Consider the following 21,614-nt stretch of genomic DNA (forward strand, 5'->3'; position numbering starts at 1 on the left):
TTTTATTAAAAAGTAAAGAATATTCTGAGTTCATAAAAAAAAATAGATTACATTAAACCCCATCGTTGCATGGATATTATGGTAGTTGTTTTTTATGATAGAAAAAAACACAGTTCTTATTTCTTAATGTTAGTTGCTAACTTTTTATATAGAATATATTAATGAAAATACTTATATGATAATAATTTAGTATATCTCGATATGTTATTCTTTAAAATACTTATAAATAAATATAATATAGAAAACATTAATATTAACATATTAGATTTCTATTTTTAAAGAATATAAAATGAGACATAAATTAACAAAGTAATGACATATATTGTAGTAAAAAAAATAGTGAGAAACAGCCATATGCATTGTTTCTTTTCTGAAGGGGGAAAAACGAGTTGGTGGACACAAATCCTGTGAATTGTTGCATAAAAATGTATATTAAACTTTGTCATAAACTTAGTTTTCATATAATAGATTATATTACATATTAGGTTAAATTAATTAATGTTGTAATCAACATTAGCATCAATATAGTTGATAGATAGATAAATTTCTTTCATATATGTTTGTATATATTTAGAATAAATGAATATACTTCACACATCATTAGTCTTTATGCTTAAAAGAAGTTAGTATTTACTATATATAAAAAGACTAGTACTTGACTATTGATTAAGGAATATTTTTAGTGTAAGAAAAAGTAAACACGGTAAATCAAATTATATCAAATTATATGTATTTCCCCTTAATGTTGTTGTGATAATTAATCCTTTCTTGTTAGAAAAATTGTCGATTTTCTTAATGTGTACTCGTAGCATTAATCTCATTATATGTTTTTTAAAAAAATGATGAATGAAATACTAACTGTAAGATAATTTTGAAAAAGAAATAAACGTAGTCATGGATATTGTGTTCTAGGAAATTACAATGAATACAATAATATCATGTAGAATACACTGTTACATGATACAACCATAGACATCACATTTGTTATTACTCCTACCAGGTAAAATAGCATAGTTGCTCCCTTTAATAAACATAAAATGAGTCATTTACCAGAAAGGTTCTCAGGTGCAAGGCTAGATAGAAATGAAACTAAGTAGTGAAAAAACCTTGCTGGTGTAAACGACAAAGATTGCAGTGATCCATTAATGATTATTTCAGTGTTCGTTTGAGTAGTTTGACTATTTTCATTGTGAACAGTTGTCACATTCCACCATTTGGTGTCTCCTAACAGAAGGATGGGAAGCGACGAGTAAAAATAATACACACTTTCTGATTAAACTCGAATTGTAGTATCATTGTTACCAAAAGCAAGTTTTGTGTATAAGTTATGACTAGGTGAGAGGGAATAGGACATGGATGTTGTTGAATTAAAGGAGTTCAAACAGTACTTTGTTGGACAGTTCAACAGCCCAATGAAAGGCCAGAAGCTCGAATTTTTATTTTCTTTCCTATACTGCTCCATTGGAGATGAGGCAAAACTATAAGGTATTTACATCATAAAATTGTGATGTTGGACCAGAAAAATGGAAGAAGAAAAGAACATTTTTATACTGTGTACTTCTAGTTTGTAGCATAATCATCATCGTTTAGTACTTCCTGCTCTTCAATATTGGCTTCTTCTAGGGTGGCTTGATCTACATTTACAGGAATGCTGATTGGACCTTGTGGGGTTCCGAAGAGTGTAGTAAATATCTGGCGGTGGCATTCATGACAAAAGTATATATAAGTGAAATGGCCTTCATATGGGAGTTTATGTACTGCGGCTCCGGGTAGCACACGGTGCACAAAATCAGTCATTGATGGGGGAACCACTTTATCATCCATTCCCTGTTTAACATTTGCACTACAAGAAGTCATATTTCATCTAACAAAAGTCAACTGCTGGTTAACAAAGAATTAGAGCAAGCAGGTAAAAATGATGAATACACATAAACGAGTAAAGACTTCTTAATTCTAGTTATAAACAACGGCAAGGAAACATCTACAGTAAGGAACCATATCATACATTCACAATTTCATAAATTCTGTTTAGTAGAAGATAAGGTACAGCAATACAACAGCAGAATTGAAAGAAACCAAGAAAACTTGTTGCTTCGTTCCACTCTATGCAACAGATTAATGTTTTCATTCATGCACTCAATAGAGGAGTATGCTACACTATTAGGCCCTATTAGGAACTTAAAACAGCTAAGCTTCCTAGAATGCAGTCATAATAATGATAACTGAAAGGTGGGCGTACTGACCGATAATGGGAAACAAGAAAAGAAAAAAAGTCAAAGCAAGTTGCTTTAATATAATATAAAAGGGAAAAAGATGTAATATGGTTTTGACATTTAGGACCAACTGGTCAAAATGGACAAATTAGCTTTTAGAACTTCTAAAATGAATTCAAAAGGCAAGAAAGCAATTGAAAATGCTGAAAATGAGCTTGATAATGTTTAGTAGTTTAAATTCAATACATTTAGTGTTTTAGAACATTTGTATATACTAATCAATTTTTAATATTATTATTTGACATACTCAAGTGTAGCTACATTCTTATCCAATATTGTATCAAATATATTCCAAATATGCATATTGCATCATTGCCTTTAAGTGATTTGGTTTTATAAGAAACTGGAATTAACCTTAGTCGCTTGCAGGGTTTGGCTATATCTCTAGTTGATGTTCTAACACACCTCCTCACACTAAAGATTGAACATCTCAAGTGTGAGATTGGATGTTTGAAAGTGGTTTGATACCGACCTAATAACAAGTGGCACTATAGACCCAACAAACCTCATTAGGATAAGATTTGATACCATCTTAGAAAGAGAACCTTAAATCTAATTCAATTCTATAAAATCAACTTGATAAAGTAAAGTTTACATTCACCTATATATTATAATTTGGTTATATCTCTAATTGATGTGTGATCTCCGATAGATTTAAATTAAATTGTTTGGATAGAAGAACACAAGCAAGCAATTCTGATAATATGACTAGATTTATGTGAATGAAACATAGGTGCACTCACTTGCCATATATGTATTGGGCCAAGAAATCCTATATATTCCTGAGTTTCAGTGAACATTGATTTCAGCCAACTGAGTAACTCACTACTCGGTTTCCTCTTCTGCAACTTGAGGTCCGAAAGGCTGAAACCCCAATTTGAGACCTGCAAAGCAGCTTCCTCCACAAAGGGTTTCACATTTCTTTGTCTGGTTGATTCCTCCACATCCCTTTGCCAGAATTCCTCATAAATTGGATCTTCCATCAGTGCTTTATCCTGAAAGGGACATTGCAATCTTGCATGAGTCAATGCACATGTTTAAAAAAAAAAAAAACTCCTGGGAAAGCATGGGCCATCAGAACCTGCTTTTGGTGACACATTTACTTTGCTATCAATTTCAACGAAAGTTCAGTAATAATTTTTGCATTAAATCACAGAACAGAGCTAAACAATATTTGAAAATGTCAAGAATTTCTTTAGCAATTGTGCAAAGCCGTCTCATCCATATACTGATCAGTTAATTGGCACAACTCTAATGTTTAGTCTATCTAACTGAATACAGGTGACAGTCATAAAGTGGACCATCAACAAAAATGTTAAACGTTTGAAGTCATATATGGATGTCACATATCAGTATTTGCCTCTCTAAAGTGATAGGTGCAGTTTAAAGGATACAGTACGGAATTATAACCATTGATTTGAAAAATCAACAGTTGAATGTCGTAAAATACATACAACAGTATTTCAAACTATGAATTATAACTATTCCCTCGATTTTCTTACCAAGAGTTCTAACTCTACATTAAGTATGCATCTCACTTTAAAGGAACCAAATTGTAAATATTGGATTTGTTGATTAAGATATAAAGGGATAAAAGTTTCCCTTACCCTCCTTCCCAGAGATAATGACAGCCACTTATCAATCTGTCCATGCTTTCCAGACAAGAAGCTTCGCTGATAGAAGAAGGCTAGAAATCTAGGAAACCTCCGGGCTAAGAAGTACAAGAATTTTCTTCTCCGTGTCCATTTGTTCCAAGTTCTTCGTCTCTCTTCCTTTGTCATCATAGGATCATATGGGTTCACCATGGGAGCAAACATGGCCGCACCTGATAATGAACATCCGACGGATTAATTTCTGCTTATTCCCTCTGAAAAACTTGATTATATTGTTGCAGCACATTACACACATATATTACCTAATATATTTTCCAAAAAGCAGTACTTTCAAAAGGATGCAAAAAGTTATGACAACACTCTTTGATCAATTTGTTCAATTGTTTTAAATGAGGGAAAAGAACAAAAAGGCCTAAATGAAATGAAAAATACAGCAATAAAACATAAAGTAAATGGCTAAAAAGCTACAAAATTTGTGACATGAACTGTATCAAAAGTTGCATGACAAAAAAAGAAAAAAGCACACAACAAAAAAAAAAAAAAATACCAGCAAGCCTATCAGGAATGTATCTAAGTGCAGCCCAAGCATGCATACTCCCGCTTGAATAACCAACAACCCAAAACTTGTTCACACCGAGAGCATCCGCTAAACATGCCATATCTGTTGCCGAGGATTCCAGGTTCCGGTTGGGGTGAGGATCACTCTCACCAAAACCAGGAAGATCATACGTCAACAAACGAATACCAAACTCTACCAGCAGAGAATCTTTAACTCCAGGAATCCCTAATTCCAAAGAAGATGTCAAAAAACTATTAATAGAATTAAAAAACTATACCTCAAACCGGTCTCTATAGTCTCACCCCAATCTCCACATAAACAAATTAGCAAAGTTCAATTACTTCTCATGTAAAGACTAGTTGTGACCCGTGGTCACAGTAGGGTTGGACCACGAAACAACTTCTCCTCACATAAAATCACAAAAAATTAACAGCAACTAAAGCTAACAATTCAAAAGAAAATCAACCTGCAAGCCGGGAGGAAAGAAAACTATGAGGAGCAATGATGGAAAACCTAGCTTTCTGAGACGAAACACCTTGCTCCTTATACGCCATGTACCGTCCGTCAGGAAGCACAACGCGAGAAGCACTAGGAGGATGCAGAAACACCTGCTTCACCGGCGGCGCGTCCGGATCACGCTCAAAATTCACATACAAAGCTAGAAATAAAAACAAATCAATCATACTCAAACACCACAGACAGCATTAACAACTTCCACGAAGCTAATCCCAACCTGATCCAAAAGCGAGCTTCCAAAATATTAAATTGATTCCGTTACATTGAAATTGAAGTCGATTACCTAAGAACGCGAGAAGGAAAACGAAGAAAATGACGGACCAAGCGTGAAGAGGATCCTTATCCTCTGGCAAATACTCGTTGAAGAAGCTCAATTTGGCGAAAAGCTTGGCACAGGGTCCTCTGAGTCTTTTTCCAATGTAGGAATCTCTCCCTAAGTTTTTGACGATAAATGAATCTTCATTGACCAAACTCTGCTTGACTATGTCTCTGCAACCTTTTCCGAACTCCACCGTCATCTCCGCCACCCCAACCATGAACTCTCTCGCGCACTCCTTCATCTTCACCCACTCCATCACGCTTCACTCGCTCTCTTGTTTTCCCCAAACAATCACATTCTCGAAGAAAACGGGGGGAAAGTAGACATGATTGGAGCAGAAAAGTGAAGATTTGAGTTTGGATTGGAGAAAGGGAAAAGGAAAAAGTTACAAATCAGGTATTTATTACTAATATTTATTTTGCTGTTGTTTATATAGAATGGAGTTGGAATTGTGATGGGTTAATGCTGACAAAGAAATGGACCCAAGAAGAAGAAGAAGAAGAAAAACAGTGGTGAGTGAGAAAAATGGGAGTGGCTTTTGGTGGTTTGGAATTTGGATGGGGACGTTGCGCCACCAAAGCACCTTTTCTTTAACCGTCACTGCTCACGCTATTACCCTTTCATGGCTCTGTTTATTACTTCTAAAACATGTTTCTCAGAAATTAATTACTCTAATCTATATTCTATATCATATATTCAAAGATAATCAATGATGTTAAACCACTTCATAATCTTTCTTTCAAAAGTGAAAAAAACTGAAAAGTTTTCATTTTGGTGAGGCGTCTTTGCGGTGGAATGACGCTCACTGAACGCTGCACGGATCGTCGCCACGTGTACACCGTTTTCTTAGTTTATTTTATAAAATTCACATCTCAGGACAAATTTCTCTCCCACTACTCTTAAAAAATAAATAAATATTTTTTAAAACTTTTAAATATTTTTCTTGAAAAATGTTCATATAGATATGTTTGTCCAATCACTTCTTCTTATAGGAAAACAACGTCCATGTAATATCTTTTTTGTTGGATGTTTGTTATTGTTTTTGTAAATATCTAAATATGATGAGATAATTTTTCGTTACGTTATGAATTATTCTTATTTCTTTTGTCATCCAAAGTTTTGATAAATAAAAAGTCTTCGAATACTTTTTTGTCGCTACTTTAGCTTATTGAAAAAGATCCTTTTTCGTCTTCCAATAGAAAAGTCAAATAATTATTCTAACTAGTACTTATTAGTGTTGAAGTATAATATCATATTTTTAAAATATGTATTATTTATCTATTCAAATATAACCTTTTGTATTTTTTAAGGATTAAATATATAACTTTTAATTAAATTTTGAAATTAATTCATTTTAAAATTTTAGATCAATTTAATCTTTCATTTTTTAAAATTTTTAAAATACGTGAAATTAATTTTTTTAATTAAATTTTGTTAGATTTATCTAATGTTTCATACGCATTTTAATATTGTATTTGAGTTGTTTAAGATTTAATATATTTTTGTTTCAATGTTAACTCAGATCAATTTAACAAAATTTGATTAAAAGGATTAAATGTTCGTATCTTAAAGAAAGATAAACGACTAAATTGGTTCAAAATTTCGAAATAAATTAATTTCAAAACTGATTGGAAAGAGAAAAACATATTTAATTTTTCTTTTAAATACTTTTAAATACACTTATTTTTGTAACTAAAAAAACAAAAAAAGTAAATGGCATTTCAATACTTGGTTCTGCATGTAATGCCTTTAGACCAAGCCACCTTAAGAACTTGGAACCAATTTGTATGGTCTTAAAAAAGAAAACGAGGTAAGGAATTGTCTACGAATATGAAGGAAGAATTATAGAAACAAAAATCAACAAATATTTGTACGGATAAAATATTTTTTTTAAATAGCTAAAGTTTTCTGTGCAAATTTACTATTTTAACACCACTTGGTTGCAATCTTAATGTCGTTCTCATCTCATGGACCATTTGATTTAAAAGTTCACCTAATGGGAAATAAAAAATGGAAAACTCAAAATTAATTGATAATAAATAAAGAGAAATACAGAAACTGTAAAATTATAACTATTTTATGAAAAAGAAAGAGATGAATGAAAACTTCTCGATGAGTGTTCTTTGTAGTTGATGGAATTTGTAGATAATTTCACGTAAATCATGAGACTAATTTTAAAAAAATAATAATAGTCAATTTCCCCACATACAGCTTTCGTTCTACGAGTATGTCAAGAAATAAGATTTTGATATACTTGAATAGATTTCTTTGTACGCAGAAGAAAAAAATAAATGAGTGTTTTTTTTAAATATATATATATATATATATATATATATATATATATATATTTTACAAAGTGACATATATTAAGTTAGTTTTAACTTAAGAAAATATAATTTCTTTTATTTGTTTTTACTTAATATCTGTAAAAGAGCGTTAATAAAAGTGTTAGTATATATTTCAACAAAAATTGTACCGAAAAAACATAAAATTATGGACCGACAAAATTTCTCAATAAATATAAAAAATTCGTTGATAATTAAAATTATTAACAGATTTGGTAAAATATTTGTAGATAAATTTTGTCAATATTTAGAAAATTTTATTTAATGATTAAAAAATTAAAATTTATCGGTAATTATTTATTAATAAATATCGTAATTTGATTTTTTTTACTAAATTTTTTTCTTGTTCATCTGTTTCTTTTTCTTCTTCAACTTTTTCATTCTCTTTTTTTTTCTTTTAATTCATCTTCAATTAATTCATAACAAATATTTTGTCAATAAAACTTTAGTATCAACTTCACTGAAAAATTTTAAAAAATAATTATCAATAAATTTAAGAAAATTTAATTATGGACAATCTTAAAAAAAATAAGGTATAAATATACATTTGGTACTCAAACTTTTTCGGAAAGTTCAATGTGGTACCCGAACTTTAAGAATGTTCAATTTGGTACCCCAATTTTCTAAAGAGGTTCAATTTGGTCCTCTCCGTTAAGTTGGAGTTAACACCGTGTCCGTACAGGACACGTGTCAAGCCATGAAATTTTTATTTTTTTTTTTATTTTTTTTTTCAAAAAATTTAAAAAACTGCCACATGTCAGTTTATCATCGTGCCACGTGGCAGCTTACAAGCATGACACGTGGCAATGTAATAGTTGTTTTCAATTTAGTACCCAATTTAAATTTTTGGTTCAATTTAGTACCCCAATTTTTTAAAATCATTCAATTTCGTCATCTTCCATTTGAGACCAAATTAGTAAATAAGCTTAATTATAACCTATATATACACGTTACAATAACTTTTTATAATATATATACATCAAATCATTTCACCTAAATACTTAAATTATTTTAACCTTTGTAATTTTTTATACATGAAATTTTTTACACTTGTAAAAAATAAAATAATTTGAATATTTAGGTGTAGTGATTTGATGTATAAATTCAAAACAATTATTTTAACATGTTTATATAAATTATAATTAAGCTTATTTACTAATTTGGTCTCAAATAGGAAAGGACGAAATTAGATCATTTTAAAAAATTTGGGTACTAAATTGAACCAAAAATTTAAATTGGGGTACTAAATTGAAAACAACTATTACACTGCCACATGTCATGCTTGTAAGCTGCCACGTGGCACGATGATAAACTGACACGTGGCAGTTTTTTTAATTTTTTTGAAAAAAAAAATAATTTTTTGAAAAAAAATAAAAAATAAAATAAAAATTTCATGGCTTGACACGTGTCCTGTACGGACACAGTGTTAACTCCAACTTAACGGAGAGGACCAAATTGAACCTCTTTAGAAAATTGGGGTACCAAATTGAACATTCCTAAAGTTCGGGTACCACATTGAACTTTCCGAAAAAGTTTGGGTACCAAATATGTATTTATACCAAAAAATAATTAACAACAAATTAAAAAATAATTAACAATGGAATTAACAACAAATTTAAAAAAAAACATATATTGATGAAATTACTAACAAATTAAAAAAAAAATTATCAACAATTTAAAATATAACGGATGAGTTTAAAAAAAATCAATTACCAATCAATTTATCAATAAATTTTATAACGAAATAATCAAAGAGCAAAGCAAAAACTTTAACACTCTTGTACTAACATAAATATTTATCGAGATATATTTTATCAACAAATATTTTCGTGGATAATAAGAATGATGATTTGTCAATGAATAATTATAATTTTTCAATTCATCGATATTCATTAATAAGTTATATATGTTTTATTAACAATTTTTTTTCATTAATAATTTAGTATTTTCTTGTATTATTGGTTTAGATTATTCAACTTGTAAATAATAAATAATATATTATGAATACAGTGAAGGATTACCTTTTATAATTGTGTATATTAATTAAAAAAAATATATTTTTACAACCATTTTCTATAACTTCTCTTCCGAACTGTATTTGACACAAAAAATAATATTTTATATTTTTTTTTTTGTTTTTATTTTCATGTTTGCATTAGGCTTTTTTCTTTTTCTCAATTCAGAAAAACAAAGAAAAATATTTAATTATTAAATTTGGAATAAAGTGGAACTAACGCTAATGTGAAAATCAAGATAAAAATTATAAAATATCATTTTTTGATTAATATACACAATTACAAAATATTATTCTTATACTAAATTATTTATCCATCTTGTCTCTACTTTTTTTTAAATTTGTGTAAATCATTATTTTTAACAAACAACAAATAAAGTAACAATAAATAAAGTAAGTCTTATATGATAAGCAAGATTCTTAAGACATTAAGATAGTAGAAAAGGAACATCATCTAAAATTTATCACAATAGAGTGAAAATTTATGTTTATTGGGTTTATTGTGTCACCTACCATTAGAACGTTATCATATCATTATTAATGTATAATGTCACGCTAATGTGATATATATACTTTTTTAATTTCACATTAATTAGAGATAGAGTAATTTTACAGTTTATTATAAATAAATGCAAATTTCATCTTATCATTTGGTGTTGTATGTCATAAAATTCACTTATTTAAATGATATCACAGTCATCAAAAGTTTGTCATAGTTTTTATTATTTGTTGAGTCAATTATCTCACATTATCTAAAAATGTATAATCACACACATAAGATGTATATTAGTGAACATAAATCTTATTTTATAAATTGATTTGATAAGGTTGATTTAGGCTTAATTAACTTTTTTTTTAATTTTATAGAAAAATATAATATATCTTTGAAGTGCAATTTGGTGACAAAATTATTTTACACAACTCTCATAAAATATAAAGATAAAATAAGTATAAAGTTTAATTAAAAGGCAAAATATAACTTTAAAAGATTGTTTGGAGATGAAAAATACATTTAATTCTATTATTTATTATTTGATTTTAGATCATGTTTATGTAATGACTATAGAATTTTAAGATGATTTATGAAATATAATTTTATATTTATAGTATATTTAAAGTTCTTCTGTCATCTTTAGAACCTACTTACGGTACTCTACAATTGTTTTAATAAAATAAAATATTAATTAACCGATAATTGATATATTGAAACAAAACAAAAAAACTCACTAATTAAACATCTAATATATATATATATATATATATATATATATATATATATATATATATATATATATAATATAAGTGGTCCATGATCTTTCCTTGTAGTTGGAAGTTGGAGTGGGTCCACACGTTAATCCAAACAAAGGTAATTAGTCAACGAGTTTAGCCAACGTAATTAATTTTTTAGAACAAAGAAAGAATGTGAGGTTGAGTCACATGTTTAACTTTTCTTTGCATTTCAAAAGGTTTATGATAACTCTCTGTCGGTGTTATCTTTTTGTTTGTTGCATGGGATCAGATTCTTGTGCCCACCAACTCTTGTTCTGAGAAGAAAAGTTAAAAACTTGATCAATCAAATCAAATCAAAGCTCTACATTCACTTTGATTTAATCTTCATAAATAAGTATTTTTTACAAAACTTTACACGAAATATCATTTATATATATTTTTAAATTTTACAAATTTCATTATATAAATATGTGTTTATATTTTGTTTAATAAGCTGAAAATCCAAAACTAAAGTAACTCTATGATAGGTTTAGATATTTTCTCATATATGATATGGTTATGGTCATAAGACATGGTCAGTGAGAGATTGTGGTTCCATATGATTATATGACCTTAAACACCACTTTAACCCAAAATTTTAAGGCAATGTTGTTCAATGTGAGACTTTGACTCTCTCAAGGGTGAGTCCCTTGTTTTTTTTTTTTTCTTTTCATATGCGGCCAGTCACTTCGGTGACCCCATAATTATTGAGAAATTGTGGTTCTATATCCTTATATGACATTAGGTCTTACACATATAAGACCTTAGACACCACTTTTACACAAAAATCTTAAGGCAATGTTGTTATGGGTCTTTATTCTTATATAGTGTTTAACTTTGTCTTTTCTATTCAATATGAAACTTTGACTCACGCTTTGACTATTCCCAACACTCTAATATATATCACAAAGATAAAGAAACACTTATGATCATGTAGTTTGTTTTTTGAGAATTACAGATGACGAAGATAAACGACGATGGAGTGATAAGCGAGTGTCTAAATTAAAAGATTTGTAATATTTTTTTCTTAGAATTAACACATATAGCTGATATTATGTATAATAATTAACTATCTACAGTTTCTTTTATTTAAATATGAAACTTGAACGAATTAGAAAAAAATAATTTAAAAAATATAAAGAAAAATCAATGTTAATGGATTCTCTTTTGTTTTTTTCAGTTTTAGTTTTTGAACGCTTTAATTATACTATAGATTATATCACCATAAAAATTAAGTTTAAGGTAAAATTTTTGGACAACCTCTCCTGACACATAATAGATGGTCATATTTTCTTTTAAGGATAGTAAATATATTTGGTTTCTTGTGTATTATTCGAATTTGTTTTTATTTTTACATAAAATTCTTATATTGACTGTTTTAGAAATATATATATATATATATATATATATATATATATATATATATATATATATATATATATATATTATACATATCGTCTATGTTTTCACAATCATCTTAATATTTATTTTTGTTTTCGTCTTATTTCTATTTAAATTATTAAATTATTTATAGTTTATTAAATAAACTTAAAATTTTTAAATATATATATATATATATATATATATATATGTATTAGTCTCTTAGCATTTAGTTTTGTAATTTTTTTTTCTGTAATTTTATTTCTCATTTCTTCTAATTATTTGAATTATTTTATTTTCACAAAATTCATTCCATTTCTAAAGTATTTCCATTCTTATCATAATTTGATTACACGTTTTTTATTTGTGTAGTTATGTTCAAATTAAATATTATTAATTTTATTTAATCAAATAATTTTTAAATATCACATTTGATTATTTCTAATCATCTTTAGTACTTTATTTATTGTTTACATTTTTTTTAACATAAAAATATTTAACTCTCTCAATTTCAAATGTTTGATTGCAAATCTTTCATTTATTAGTTAATTTAAAAAAAATTATTTTTATTCTATTTGATCCTTAATTTTTATTTCATTTGTATAATTTTTTTGTTTCGTTCAAATATTTTTCACTATCTATCAACAATTCAACTAATTTGATATCGAATTTTTTTTATTAAATCTTTAAAGTATTTTAAATTTTATTATATCCTTAATTATATATATATATATATATATATATATATATATATTATGTAATTTCATTCAATTGTGTATTATATTGTTTATAGACATGCATTTAATCACTTTTAACATTTGCATTATTTTTTTATCATGTAGAATATTATTTTAGTCATTTTTTTAGATAATTATTTTTATTTCTTAACTTATTCTCATAAAGATATTTTTATCACCACAATTGTATAAATACATTTCATGTACTATCATATAATAATTTAATGTCATATCACAACATTCACGATATAAAAGATTTAAGTATAAATTCAAATTATTACTAGTTTGATTTTGTGACATCCCATTTATGAGTCTAACCCATTAAACAAAACATTTCATAATTGATAAAATCAAAGCATATAATTCTAAAATATAAATATCATATTAGAGTCATTCAAAATAAAATAAATTGAAATACAAATGTTATACATAACCATCTAAAAGTTTGGAGTTTTTCAAAATGTAAACATTGAACACAAGATAACAGGTGCATCATCTCTTCTGCATCATCTCTTCCTTGTACTGGCCCAACCATAGAATCTTCAGCTGTTCACACCAATTAAGTGATCAATGTAAAAGAAAAACAGACATCAGAAAACAAGACACAAAGAAAATGATAAGCTAGTGTAATTAAAAGATTAAATCATTTACAAATAAAGATACATAAATCATATATAATATATCATTCAATTTCATGTAAAGACTTCAAACTATGATTATCCGGATACTTGTATTGATATCGGATCCTAATAAGTTGTGCACTTGTAGTGGCATCTCATGCTCTGCAGAGCGATAAACAAAGAGTTATACTCTATTACATACAAGGTTAGTCCATTAACACCTTTGGTCAAGATAAAACCCCTAGACTAGGACCTCCTACTCCTCTCACCACATACCTCATTTCTCTCTACTTAAGAATTTGAATGGTTATTTGAGTTTAGGGTTAGGATAACTTTCAACTGGACCCCTAGATCAATGCATACACTACAAAATTCCATTACTAATCCTCCTTAAATTAGTATAAACAAATTCTAATTCATCAAATATCTCTCAATCAATCATTCATAAGTTACCAAGTTTATAAAATAAATCAGTCAACAATTTATCAGGTTCTAATCTACTCGCAAGCACATCTTCTTGTTGGACGAGAAGTGCAAAATGCCCTTTCGACCAGAGACCAGATGACTCATCCAGCAAGTTTATCATTGGGACTCCAGGAAAAAAATCCTTCAACAACTCGCCCAACGAGTAAATGCTCGTCCAGTGACTCCTAAGTCAGTTAAATTCATCCAACGAGTTTGCATAACTCTACATAACAGGATTTTGCATAATTGTGCATCTCCAAATCAGTCTAAACATCCTAAGAACCTTCACAGATGCCATACACATACCAAAACTCGAATTCATCACAATTATCAATGTTAATTGATCTTAGATGCAATACCAAATCATCAAACATTCTCAAATGAGCATATTAAAAACCTAAATTCCATAATTTTCACATATCACACATTATTTCACAACTCATATACAACAACCAATTACATTACAATTATAAAATTTACAATTCTAACATCTTTGTAACTTAAAATAATGCAATTAACTTTCTTTACATACGAGATAACTCAAACAACCCGAAAAAGTATGTATCAAACCCTCCTTCAAAGATAACAGAGCTCACAACTCAATCTATAATCACATATGGGAACATCAATCAGAACTACTGATAAGCAGAAATTCACAAAAAAAACTCACATGACACATGTGGGCCAAGATTTCCCACATACACAAAAATTGAAACCAAACAAGAAAAAAAATAAAAGAAAATCAACTTATTCAGTTTGAAAAATTGATTGGACTTAGAGAGTTCGCCATAAAAATCATCCTACTAGTATAACCCATTTATAAAATTTCTATATTTATACTTTAATAGTTTAATATTAAAGTAATTGAATATCCATTATGTTAAATACTTTATAATGTTAAACACTTTATAATTTCTTAAATACAGCGTTTTCTAAGTTATCATAGATTTCATTTAAGTAACGTTTTACGATTTTGATTTTATTAGTATACGAAAAAAAATCATTATAATTTAGAAAATAAGAGAAATTTAAAATATTTTTAAATTAAAATATATAATTTTTTATAACTTTTTAGAAATATCTCTTAACTAGCTTTATCAACTTTATTTCACTGATATTTTCAAAATTTAGCAACTTTTTGATTATCTATTTAACAATTTTTTGGTTGTTTTAAAATTTATTTACGTGTAATGTTATAATATTTTATATAACTTATTTACTTTTATTTAATTATACAATTATCATTTACTTTTAAATATTTGACATTATATATGTTCTTTTATATTAATTATTTGATAATATTATATTTATATTTTAATGATTTTTTATAAAGTTAATTAATTATTGTTGAAATAATGACACGATACAAGTTCAGGTGTAACCGTTACTGGATGACAAAATTCCCTCTTTTCACTCATCAATTCTTCCATAATTCCATTGGTAACTGCGTATCTTAAACAAAATTGGTAACTGTTATTGCAAAAAGTTGAATAAAGGTAACATTTAATGAGTCTCCTATAGTGATAGTGTATAAATATATTTATATACCTAAAAACAACTATTATTATCTATCTTATTATGGTAATGGAATAATAGGTCTTGTAAAGCAAGATGCAACACAATTAAGATATTTTATCCCAGGTGAGCTTTATTCAATTTCCATTTCCAGAATTAAAAACACCAAACTTCTTATACTTGCTCTAAGACCGAAATTTGTTATTTTGAGAACAAAAAGTTTTGATATATTTGGTTTTCAGAATTAGACTCGAGGCCTACCTAAAATAAAAAACCCTAATTTTATTTCATCTTCTTCAACAACACCCACTACCCCTAAATAATAAAGTGGATAATAACTATTTCTAAATCTATAAATATAATTCTAGACCATCATCACTATAAGATGTTACAAACTTAAAACTCTATTCAGCTTTTACAGACACTAACCATCAGACACTTATCACCAACCCGTGCCCAGATAACTGTAACTCTAAATTTCTGAATAAAAAAATGACGATTTTTCAATGATAAGGCAAACAATACAGGAAGCTAATTAAAGAGAAGATTACACATTACATCTCAACCATAACATCGTCACTAACTTATCTAAAACCGTCAAAGAAAGTCACATCAATCGTGTTCGTGTGTGCCCATTTTCCCTATCAGTAACTTCATCGCAATTTCGTTGAAGCATGATGATACTAGGAGTGAAAATAATTGTTTTTCAACGTATTCATAGGCGACCAAGTTAACATTAAAATAACATCATCATATACTTCGTTGTCCTTTTGGTTGATTTGTCTGAAGACATTGTACTCATTCAAAAAAGTGTTTTTTTAAGCAAAGCCAAAGGAAACTGAAAAGAGTAAATTGAGGGAAATAAAAGATTTTATTTCATTTTTAAATGCACTGAGGGAAGGACGCACTTGGCTACAGTGTATTGACAAAAAAATGGAGCTTGACTGAGTGTAAAATTAAATGGAGAGATAAATAAGGAGAGAAAAAAATAAAAAGACAGACAAAACTTTGCTAAGTAATATATTTAGGATATACGAATATTTACTAGATTTAGAAGGAGACCATCAACCTGATCAATCAGTCAGCTGCTTAGTAACCATCATAATAATCAAAGCCATCCAAAGGGATCATCATCGTCGTCATCATCCACGTCCAGATCTCTCTCCTCCAACCAAATATTGTCCTCCGCCCAGAGTGGGCAAGAACACGTTGCTCTTTTGTTCTTCCACTGAGCACCACAGTTATAGCAAAATTCAAAACCACATCTGCAATCACAAGAAATACGGGGAATTATATAAAATAAAAACATGCATTAGAAGTGAAAGTAGCAATGGGCCAACATATTATTGCTCCCGTTGATGATATTGCAATTCAACACTAATGACTTGGTTCTTCTTCATTCATCCAAATAAGAAACTACTTACGTAATATGCATGTTACAAACTAAAGTTCTTAGTTTGAGTCATCTCTACTGCAATGACAATGAGAACTATTTTTCTAATCATATGTTCAAAGGAAAATTTTATCGTACTTCTACAACCAATTATACTTTATGATACTGAATGTTGGCCCTTAACGGCACAACTGCAAAAAAGAAAACTGATAGTAGCAGAAGCTAGTATGATCAGATGAATGAGTAGTAACACAGAAAAGGACAGAACAAAAACTTATTTTACGAAAATATTGATGTGGGTACCGATCATGGAATAGATAAGAGAACAATGGTTAATGTGACTAGGTCCAATTCATCACAAACAAAGAATGCCTATGGAAACACCAGTAGGGATGATAGATTGAATGAATTTTAACTACATGAAGTGGTTAGAGGAAAACCAATAAGGACATTGGAGAGAATTAATAAATGGGTCTCACAATAAAACCATAACCCTGAAAATTAAGATTTTAACCGAGCTCATTAAAACATTGTGTAAGCCATGTACTCAACATTGCCTAGTGTGAAAGGCTGTTGTTGTCCATATTTAATATTAGTTCTACAAAAAACACTAAGATTTCAGCATTCTATCATACACACGTAAAGCAGAATGATCAAATTATTACACTGATGTAACTTTTACCAAACCAAATATTACAACTGTCAATAACTCTATATAAAAGTTAATTTTGTTGATCCAGCTGTTTCCATCCCTCCTATATCTATCTATGTGCGTGTGTGTTTTGAACTTCAGTCAGGTTATTAAAGATTACATGTACTCCACATCACCCATCCAATTACGCTTGCTTCTTGTATAGCATAGACAAATTGAAACTTACTCTCTGCTATCAGTTAAATTTTTAGTTAAACACAAGTTTTTTTGAGTCTCATTTTTATTCCATTAGTCTCTCATGAATTTGCAATTTTCAATAACTTTTAACTAACAGTATAGTGTATTAGTAAAACTCTGTTACTACTACAAATGCGCCTCTATAAATAAGTAAAAAACTAAATGTAGGTTAATTGTTAACAGTTATGTGTACAGGGAATTGTATACGCTCACTTTCCATTGTTAGGAAAAAGGAAAAATAAAAGTATTCGAAAGAAGATAAAACTAAGCAAGTATTATTACTATACCTGCAAGTCATGTGATAGCAACCTTCAGCAAGTTCAATCATATGGTTACACTTCACGCACTGCCGCCACAGGCTCGTTGATGCCAGAGACTTCAGCTTCAAATCTTCAGCAGGAGGGTTGGGATTCAACGTTTTGTAAATAAAACATGTCATACCACTATGCCAAGGGACCTTGCAGTTAAAACAGAAAAGGCCATGACAGTTTAAGCATTTTTTGGCTCCCGATAGTTCAGATCCACCGATAAGATTTTTCGAGTACTCAAAGACCTGAGTTTTTGTCATTAATGCAGAACATCGTGGATAAGGGCAGTAAACTTTTTCAGCAACAGGAATTGAAGCTTCCAAATTCCGTTGACGCATGGTATCAATTAACTTTTGAGTCAAGAACTTCTGGCAGCTGTCAACCAGAAGATCAGACTTGCATCCCTCATGAGGGCACTTAGGCGCAATTCCATGAAGCAACTTCACCTCAACATGTTGTTTCATGCAAGAAAAGCAATAGCGGTGTTGACATCCATCAACTGAAAAAATCTGACTGGCATCAGTATCCTCCAAACATATAGCACAGGTTTCATTCAAACTCCTCGTACTCCCAGGTTCCGTGGCTCTCATAGACTGAGACACAATGGCATCTCTCGCAAGCTTAAATGCAAACTTGACATCATTTCTGGCCAAAAGCCTTGAATCACAGTATGTAAACTTCAATTGAAGCACACGAATTTGATCAACCAACATGGCAATCTTCCGCTGCCTTGCAGACCATTTTCCTCTCACCTACCACAAAAAAAAAAGATATCAAAACCCTAAAAAAAAAAACATAACATCATATCATCTCACTCATTGGTTCCCACCTTCCTAAAATCACCACCAAACAAAATGAAATTTCAGCCACATCATAATCCAAACACCCAATCTTTAATGGATCAACAATGAGGTCTATTATCAGAACAAATTCTCCAAATCAATTCAACAATGAAAGAATTGCACGTGTTTGTATTAGTGCCTACAATTAGCAATTAAAATATTTAGTCTGCAAGACCCTTTTGATCTCTAGTTCAGGTAAATATCACAAAAAAGTGTCTCCTCCCAATGAAAAAAATAAAAAAGACAACCCACGTCACATTCATAAATGATAAAACCTACATTTGCCCCTTAACGTAACTCGCAAGTAAACGACCAAGGTTTAAAAAGACGTGTATCTTTAACCACAATGATGTTCATAAGGACTCACAAATTGAAGAAGCGGAAGATAATCGGTGTAGTAGGTTATGCGCTTTAAGTCCAAAGAAAGGGCCATATTGAAGGCTTCAATCAAGGCCTTCATCTCCACAGCAACCTTGCTAGTGCCATTCCCAATCACCGACTTAGAAACCTCAAATAGCAAATTATTCCTTCCGTCACAGATCGCAACCCCTATCCCAGATAACAGAACCTTCTTCCCGCTCACGGTTTCCTCGCTCACCAAACCCTTCAAGTAAACCCTAACCATCCCTTCCTCCGTCCCCGTCTTACGCGACGACGATGAACCCTCACCGAACGGTTTCTCAAAGTGATCGCCCCACTCCTGCCAATCCGCCTCAGAAATCAACAATAAATCCCTCGCCACCTTCTGGTCGTGAAACCTTCGACTGAGATCGTCCCTCATCTTTTGCATTTCCCTCTCGCTCTGTTCCCTGTCCTTCAACTCGCACTCCACACGCGCCAACTCTTCGTTCTGCAGTGAGGTCAGGTTCACTGCGTCTTCAACTTCAACAATAGGCTGTTCAAGAACGGCGGAGGAAGACGACGGATTCACGGCGAGGGAGACCTCGAGAGCCTCCTGCAATTGGAGACGAAAGGCAAATTCCAGGTCGGATTCCATGACCTCGGCGGTGGCGAACTCCCGGCGCTGCTCCGACACGAGGGTAAAATCTTCTCTGAAGTCCATGTCAGAGTAAACAAAGTACGGACTAGAAGAGAGTAATAGAATTTAAATATCTCAATACAAAATCAAGTAACAAACAGAGTAACAGAATTTAAAATAATTCCTAATTTTCAGCATAAATAAATATGTTATCTTAAAGTATGTTCTTTCAAAATCAATACAAAATATTCCTATATCAAACTGATCAAACATAAATTAGAATTTATTTATTTATTTTAAAGGATAAAAATATATTGTAGTATAAAATACTTTATTCAAAATCAATGTATAAACAATTGTTTATCTTCCAAAACGAAAACAAAGAAAATCTGGTGTCTGCATGTGTATAAACAAAAATATTCAGTATTTTTATTTATTTCTGTAAACTCGTGTATACAGGTTTTATTCGATTATTATCTATACAATTAATAACAAAATTATTTTTTATGTATAATTTTTTTAATAGTTACTTTTTAAATTGAAATAGTTATTCATAAATAAAAAAGTTATCTATAATAAAATTATTTATTTTATAATTATCTTTTTATAAAAAATATCTTGTAGTTTATTGAATTTTCATTTTAATAATTAAAAATCATTTTATAATTTAATAAAGTTTTTACGCATATAATAAAAAATAAAAGAATTATTGTTATGAATATTAGTAAATTATAAAAATAATTATAAAATAAATATAAATGTTTTTAATAGTTTTATTATAAGTATTTGTTTTAATTATTTTACATATCATTTTGTATAAGTAGTTATTTTAATTTAAAAAATTATATTGGCTAAAATAAAATAGTAAAAATATGTATATAAAAAATAACCCATTTTCATTAAAATAAAAATTATTATTAAATTATTAAGATAATTAAAAAGTATTTATAAAAATAAATATAAATAATTTTTATATAAAAAATTGAGATGAGAACTCTACTAATCTTCCTTCTTAGTATGTTATTTCACTAATCAGATTAAATTATAGAATAATATAATTTTGGTTCGGGTTTATTAAAAAATTAATATAGTATTTGTTATTACATTTATAAATTATAATATATATATAAAAGAAAGTAATTATAGTGTCATTTAACATTAGAAAAATATTAAATATCTAGACATAGATAAAATAATACATTCATTATTTTTATTAATCTCTGTTTCTTTTTCATAATATTTTATATAATACTTAATATTACATACATTAAAGTCAGTATTAATTAACATTATTCATTTTATACATAACAAAAATACAATATTGAATAGGAAAATAAATACATTTGATAAATTATTGTTAAGTGGATAAAACAATGATAAAATGGGATATTTTAACTATATTATTATCGAAATAGGTAAATTTTAAATTTTTTAACCATATTGGTAAGTCGTATTTGGATTAGTGGTGGACCTAATGAATAATTTTGAAAACCAAAACAATAAATTTAAAAATTATATATTTATTCATTGTTATTAATACGAGAAAAAAAATAAAATTGAGTATATTTATAATTATAA

The 21,614-nt window shown here is 28.9% G+C and overlaps 2 protein-coding genes across 3 annotated transcripts; both read right to left on the bottom strand.

Annotated features, from left to right (window-relative positions):
• Positions 1-1,336: 1,336 nt before the first annotated feature.
• Positions 1,337-5,885, bottom strand: LOC114169769 (uncharacterized). 2 transcript variants are annotated; one of them, XM_028055066.2, is made up of 6 exons: positions 5,245-5,874; positions 4,912-5,103; positions 4,434-4,670; positions 3,881-4,098; positions 3,017-3,268; positions 1,337-1,827 (listed from the first exon to the last, which is right to left on the bottom strand). In XM_028055066.2, exons 1-6 carry the CDS (start codon positions 5,534-5,536, stop codon positions 1,561-1,563), a joined length of 1,458 nt encoding a protein of 485 aa, XP_027910867.2. In that variant the 5' UTR covers positions 5,537-5,874; the 3' UTR covers positions 1,337-1,560. The 2 variants fall into 2 exon arrangements, with proteins under 2 accessions (XP_027910867.2, XP_027910868.2); XM_028055067.2 differs by having other exon boundaries at positions 1,693-1,843; positions 5,245-5,885.
• A 10,592-nt stretch (positions 5,886-16,477) lies between these two features.
• Positions 16,478-20,143, bottom strand: LOC114169450 (zinc finger (C3HC4-type RING finger) family protein). Its single transcript, XM_085669435.1, has 3 exons — positions 19,425-20,143; positions 18,195-18,967; positions 16,478-16,890 (listed from the first exon to the last, which is right to left on the bottom strand). Exons 1-3 carry the CDS (start codon positions 20,118-20,120, stop codon positions 16,734-16,736), a joined length of 1,626 nt encoding a protein of 541 aa, XP_085525561.1. The 5' UTR covers positions 20,121-20,143; the 3' UTR covers positions 16,478-16,733.
• Positions 20,144-21,614: the final 1,471 nt, after the last annotated feature.

Source organism: Vigna unguiculata, chromosome 11 (genome assembly GCF_037176805.1).
Source record: "Vigna unguiculata cultivar grain cowpea cultivar isolate G323 ecotype 2 chromosome 11, ASM3717680v1, whole genome shotgun sequence".
NCBI lineage: Eukaryota > Viridiplantae > Streptophyta > Magnoliopsida > Fabales > Fabaceae > Vigna > Vigna unguiculata.